Here is a 6,005-nt window from a genome sequence, read left to right as displayed (position 1 = left end):
GCTACCAATATACCTGACCTCCACGTGGCAATGTACGCCTACGGCATTACCTTATGGACGACTGAAGTTTCCATAACTGAAGCGCAAGACACTTTACAACTGGCAGTTGATATCATCATCTCAAACCTGACCAATGTGCGCAAGATCAGACCACTTTGCCAGTGTTGTTAGTGGCTATTTATTTGTAATAAGAAAATAAAAAAGGAGGAACAGATGTTGCTAGCCGCGGCATCTGCCATCCAAGCCTGAATCACTTGAGCTGCGGCTAGCGAGAATAAAATGAGAGGAGAGGACAGTGAGTAGGAAAGAAAGGGGGGAACGATAGAAGAAAGGAAAGGGGTAGGGCAGCAATTCACATTATGTACAAATACAGGGTATTGAAATAAAAATAACTGGGGGGTGCTGCCCGCGCAAATTTGTTGCGAGTATGCGGTGCGCGTGCGTGTAATTGCATGGTGGAAGGGGGAGCAGCCGGCTGCGGCCCACGCAATGACTTTGAGGCCGGCGCAGATGCGACGCATATACCTCCGAATGTACGACGACCCCATACTACTGGTCAAGAGATTCAAGGTCTTTGGACTCTATATAAAAGGCACTTTTGATGCAACCTTCACTCTACAACTCCTAGAAAAGGAAACCAAACAAATGGCCGGTCTTATCCGCAGAGTGGCCACAAGCAGCCACAGACTATCGGAGAGAGAAATCTTCAATATGACCTACGCTCTCATCATCAACCGCTTGACTTGTAATATTCCTTATCACTTGCTCACCAAAGGGCAACAGGACATGCTGATGGGCTTATTAGAAGGACGGCCACCTCAGCGCTCCGCCTACCACAATCCGTTAGCACAAATTGCTCACTCGCAACAGGTTTACTCGCAACGCGGGCCCAACGAAGCAAGCAGATACTTCGAATAACCCGCACGGCAACCTGTCAAAACCTCCTACGACATCCACAACAGGCCCCCGCCTCATGCTCACCTGCGCCCAACTATGAAATCATCCTATCTAAATCCGGGCCCAAATGTTCATCAAATCTCTACCCATAAACATGAGCCCCGAGCTACACAGGGGCATACTCCAGGCCCGAGCTCAATATTACACCGAGCACTGCACAGGCAGATACGACATCCTCTACGTGGCCGTGGCTCGATAAAACCTACCAGGCTATTATACTGCTGTCGCTGCCTCCGAGGATACCACAACCGGACCACTCCAGCTTCCATGCCAACAATTCTGCGGTGTCTCAGGGTGCGGCCAACGCCTTCGCGCTCAGACTCGCTACACAAGAGCTTAACATCACTGAAATCTGCACCGGTTCCCAAGGTGCGTGCAGCCTCTATCAGCAAAACTTTATCACACCAACCGCCTGACGCATTCTGACATCAGGACACAGATCTACCCAAGAGATTAGCCTCACGTGTATGCTTCCTAAGTCTGTACAAAGCAGCGAAGTCTAGTTGGAATGAAGTGGTGGGGATCACGCTGTCTAAAACAGTGACTGGCAATAGGCTCATGTTCTGCATGAAAATCTCTGCTGTAATAAAAATTTTCACGCTCCGGCAGCGGCGAGAAAAATATGTCAGCCGATTTCGGTAATTTGGCGAAAAGCGGATATGTCGGTTGCACCTACGACCTACCTCGACTCTGACCCTACCGCTTTGCTCAAAATGTGGGGCGGCCAAGTCCACCCTTATGCAGGGCTTGTAGGAATGCCCCCAACCAATGGCAGTTCCCCCCATACCCAACCCATCCACCTCCTGCAGGAGGCCCGCCTGCCTAACCAGGTGCAAAATATGGCTAGTGGACAGAGCTCTCCTGGTGCACAGCCCCGAGTACTCTTAGACAAGTAGGAGCCCACCCTAGATGACGTTTTGATCTTTACTAAATTAGTTGTTTCTCCTCGTCACGCTCCTACCGCGAGCTTGAAAGAGGGCAGGCTGAATAAAGAGCCTCCTCCTACAACCACCTCACATTTATGGCCCAGGGAAAACTGATGAGGTAGCGTTTTGTTACTTTGCTGATAAACGTGGCTGCAACTCTTGTCATAGGCGATACCTCCGACCGTATTTACCCCCGAAATCATCCCTGTACTGACGCTCCTAAAATAACCTCTGCGCTGATTTTAAGCGTTATCGTTATCGCGGTGTTCCAGCAGCAGGATTCCCTGTTAACCATTGTCCGAACAAGCTAGCTTATTCCGTGGCGCGTAACTAAACCAAGACCGAAGGGTAGAACGAATAAACAAAGAAAGCATTACAGAAAGTCGGAATAGCTCAGTATAAAAATGTTGATTTTATGTAGCCAAGAGGTTAAAGAGTGAAGAAAAACACGTGTAGACTGGCCAAGAAGCCCTTTATATCGCTTTAAAGCGTGTTCCAAGTGTTCGCTGCGCCTACCTCCCAAGAAATTCAGGAATAATTCCAGAAATAAAAAATAAACACGTCTTGCAGAACACTGGGATTAAGAAATTTCCAGAGCGCCACACATCCCTTCTGCCGTAGTGAACGCTCCGCCACTTAGTTTTGCCGCCTTCCAGCCTTGGTTACAAGCATTCAAAGAGCGTAAGCTTGCTAATAAAATTTACGAGTGTACGCATTGTCGCGTTGCCACAACTCGCGGGACGTTAGTTGGAATGAGTAAACGAAAACAACTTAGAAACAGCGGCCCACGCTGCTAATAGCGCGGCTGTAAGCGGAGCAGTACAAGACGTGCCTGTCTTGAACGGCGTTATTATCGTGCACACACGTTCCTCTAGATGTCACTGGCGGCGACACTGGCAAGACAGCTTACGCGCGGAGTAGCAGCCAACGAATACGATCCCAGTATTACGGTGCAGAAGCCGGGCAACGAATTCTGCCGCCTGTGTGGAATGAACATGTGCCGTATGCCGATGGTAATAAAATGGTTTTATTATCTTACGGCTAGCAACATCCTACTGAAACGCTCCATAAAAGTGAGGCATATAAAATCATGGGAATGCGGAGTTGGTGTATAGTGCAAAAATACGGCAACACACTCGAATGCCATTTGTTTCTCATATGGTTTCCCCTTGCATTAACTGATTAACTGTGCCGTTTCCATAGCATTTCCATAAGATGCACATCATCTCGTGGGCAGTTTGTATGAATTTCAGCTTTTACGTTGTTGATATATTCCGTAGAATCCGTATTTCATTTCATTTCATTTCATTTATTGATCCCTTAAAGGCCCGAAGGCATTACATAAGGGGGGCATATTGGTTTCCAACGGCGATGATGGGAACATGCATAACAATAAAAAGAACAAACATACAAACAAACATAAAAGGGCTTGCAGTCATATCAGGGTTTCCCAGCAGGTAATACATCATTTAATAAAGATATGTCAAGCAATACTCGCTACAAAGAGCGCAGAAGTGATCAAGATTTATGTGAGGTGAATTTTTATTTTCTCGCGGAATGTTTTGTGATCAGTGCATGCAGCGATGTCGTTAGGCAGTGAATTCCATAGTGCTATTGCGTTGGGGAAAAATGAGTTGTTGTAAGCGGACGTGTGGCCACTGATGCGTGCTATCGGGTTACCGTGACTAAGCCGGGAGGACGTTCGTAGTGGGGCGGTTAATAGAGCGTGCCGTGATCTTGTGTTATGATAAAATGTATGAAGTAAGCATAGGCGGGAAACGACGCGGCGTGATTCCAGTGTTGAGAGACGGAGGGACTGCTTGAGGGCGGTGACACTGGCTTCTCTTGAGTAACATGAAGTGATGAACCGAGCTGCACTATTTTGGATTGATTCCAATTCGATGGTGAGATACGATTGCCATGGGTGCCAGATGGATAATGCATACTCTAATTTTGGCCGCACAAATGTTTCATACGCGAGTTGTTTTATGTTAGGGGATGCAGATTTCGGATTCCTTCTCAGGTAGCCAAGTGTGCGTGAAGTGTCGGAGCAAATGGTTCTAATGTGGGTGACCCAAGAAAGTGTTGATGTGAGATGTACACCTAGATATTTGTAAGATTTTGCAACGGTTATAGGGACTGATGAAATGCTGTAAGTGTGATTCGTCAAGGTGTGTTTGTGAGTGAATGACAACGATTTGCACTTAGTAAGATTTAAAGGCATCTGCCACTTTTCACACCATGATGCAATAACGTCAAGGTCCTGTTGCAAAGTGAGGTTATCGGTTGGGCTGCTTATCGCATTATAGATGACACAATCGTCCGCAAAGAGTCGCAATTTGCATTGAATATTAGAGGGCAGGTCGTTGATGTATATTAAGAAGAGTAATGGTGATAACCCGGCCCCTTGAGGGACACCAGATGTTACATCTGTTAAGGGTGACTGGATGTTATTGGCGGATGTGAACTGCGAGCGTCCTTTTAGAAAATGTTCGAGCCAGCATATCAGATTAGCAGGAATTCCCAGGAACGAAAGTTTCGCAAGCAGATGGTTGTGAGGTACGCGATCAAATGCCTTCGAGAAGTCTAAGAAGATTGCATCTATTTGGAGGTTATCGTCTATGGCCTTAAGGATATCTTGGGTGAACTCTGCCAGCTGGGTTTCGCATGAAAATGATTTCCTGAAGCCATGTTGATGAGTATAAAAGAAATTAATTGAATCAAGGTGAGACATTAAGCTTGATGATATAATGTGCTCTAGAAGTTTAGAAGATATGCTAGTAAGGGATATTGGACGATAGTTAGCTGGGCATGCGCGATCACCTGTTTTGAAAATGGGAACAATTTGTGCTATCTTCCAATCGTCAGGAATGATTCCGGTGTATAAAGATTGGGTAAATATTAGGTGTAGTATCTGGCTTGATAATGATAGAGTGTTTTTAAGTAGTTTACTGTTTATTTGGTCACATCCTGCAGATGATGAGAGCTTGAGTGAACTGATTAATTTGGAGATTCCTTCGGGGCTAATTTGAATTTCCGGCATTTCTTTTAGACTATTGGTTTGCAAAACTGTGGGTGTAGAATTGCTGACAGGTGAAAACACAGATGAGAAGTAGTCATTTAAAAGTTTTGCGCATTGATTAGTATCAGCTGGTTCGCCATCAGGTCCTACAAAATCGAACCGATTAGATTTATGTTTAGGGGAGAGGATACGCCAGAATTTGGTGGGATTTGTTCTGAGAATGGATAGCAAGTCAACAGAGAAAAATTTATCTTTCGCAGCACTCAATTCATTTAAATATTTACCCGCGCAGGCGTGGTATCTTTCTCATGCTTTTTGTTTTTGGCTTAGTTTAGCGGAACGATAAACCCGTTTTTTCCTACTAAGAAGGCGCTTCAAGTTTTTGTTAAACCAAATATAGTTGGAATCCGATTTGACGACAATGGTTGGGATGTACTTATTTTTTAGTCGCAGCATTGTTGACTTGTAACTTTCCCAGTTTTCGTGAACTGTGTTGGTTAGATAAGAACCTAGGAAGTCGGTGAAAAAGAATGAAAGTTGCTTATTTATGGAATCGAAGTTACCTCGCTTATAGTCAGTGATTAATTTTTTCGTAGGTGATCGCCTGTTGGAATGTAATGGCGTGCAAATGTGCAGAAACATGTGATCGCTGAGGCCCGGAAGCAGAGTTACACTGTGAATGTTGTCTGGGCAAGATGTCAGTAACAGGTCAAGAGTGTGAGTACCTCTTGTGGGGTGTGTTATGGCTTGATGCAGGTTGAAGTCCAGTGTTAAGTCAAGAAATTGTTTCGATTCTTTGGAAGGTGAATGACTAGATACAGAGAGGGAAGCCCAGTTTATATGTGGATAGTTAAAATCACCGAACAGAAAGATGTTCGAATTCAAATATGTGTTTTTAATCGCTGTTAATGCGTCATGAAGGGAGTCACAGAAGGATGAATCGCTGTCTGGTGGCCTGTAGCAAATGCCCAATATTTCTTTCAATCCGAAGTTGTGCACGCATACCCAGGTTAGTTCTAGTTTGGTGTCGTGACAGATGAGTGATGATGATAGGGTGTTTCGGATGGCGATAAGCACTCCTCCGCCCCTCCGTCCGCGCC

General features: G+C 45.4%; 1 protein-coding gene across 1 annotated transcript in view; it reads left to right on the top strand.

The window, feature by feature from the left end:
• LOC149360762 (uncharacterized) overlaps window positions 1–5,666 on the top strand; it is a 15,075-nt gene extending 9,409 nt beyond the window's left edge. The window contains exon 2 of the mRNA XM_089567916.1: window positions 5,662–5,666. Within this exon, the coding sequence (XP_089424042.1) occupies window positions 5,662–5,666 (5 nt within the window). The remainder of the gene's footprint in view (window positions 1–5,661) is intronic.
• The last annotated feature ends 339 nt before the right edge of the window (window positions 5,667–6,005 follow it).

Source organism: Amblyomma mixtum, chromosome 2 (genome assembly GCF_055824585.1).
Source record: "Amblyomma mixtum isolate Tamu chromosome 2, ASM5582458v1, whole genome shotgun sequence".
Lineage (NCBI taxonomy): Eukaryota > Metazoa > Arthropoda > Arachnida > Ixodida > Ixodidae > Amblyomma > Amblyomma mixtum.
The sequence above is the reverse complement of the archived record's forward strand: the minus strand, read 5'-3'. Positions and strand labels throughout refer to the sequence as shown.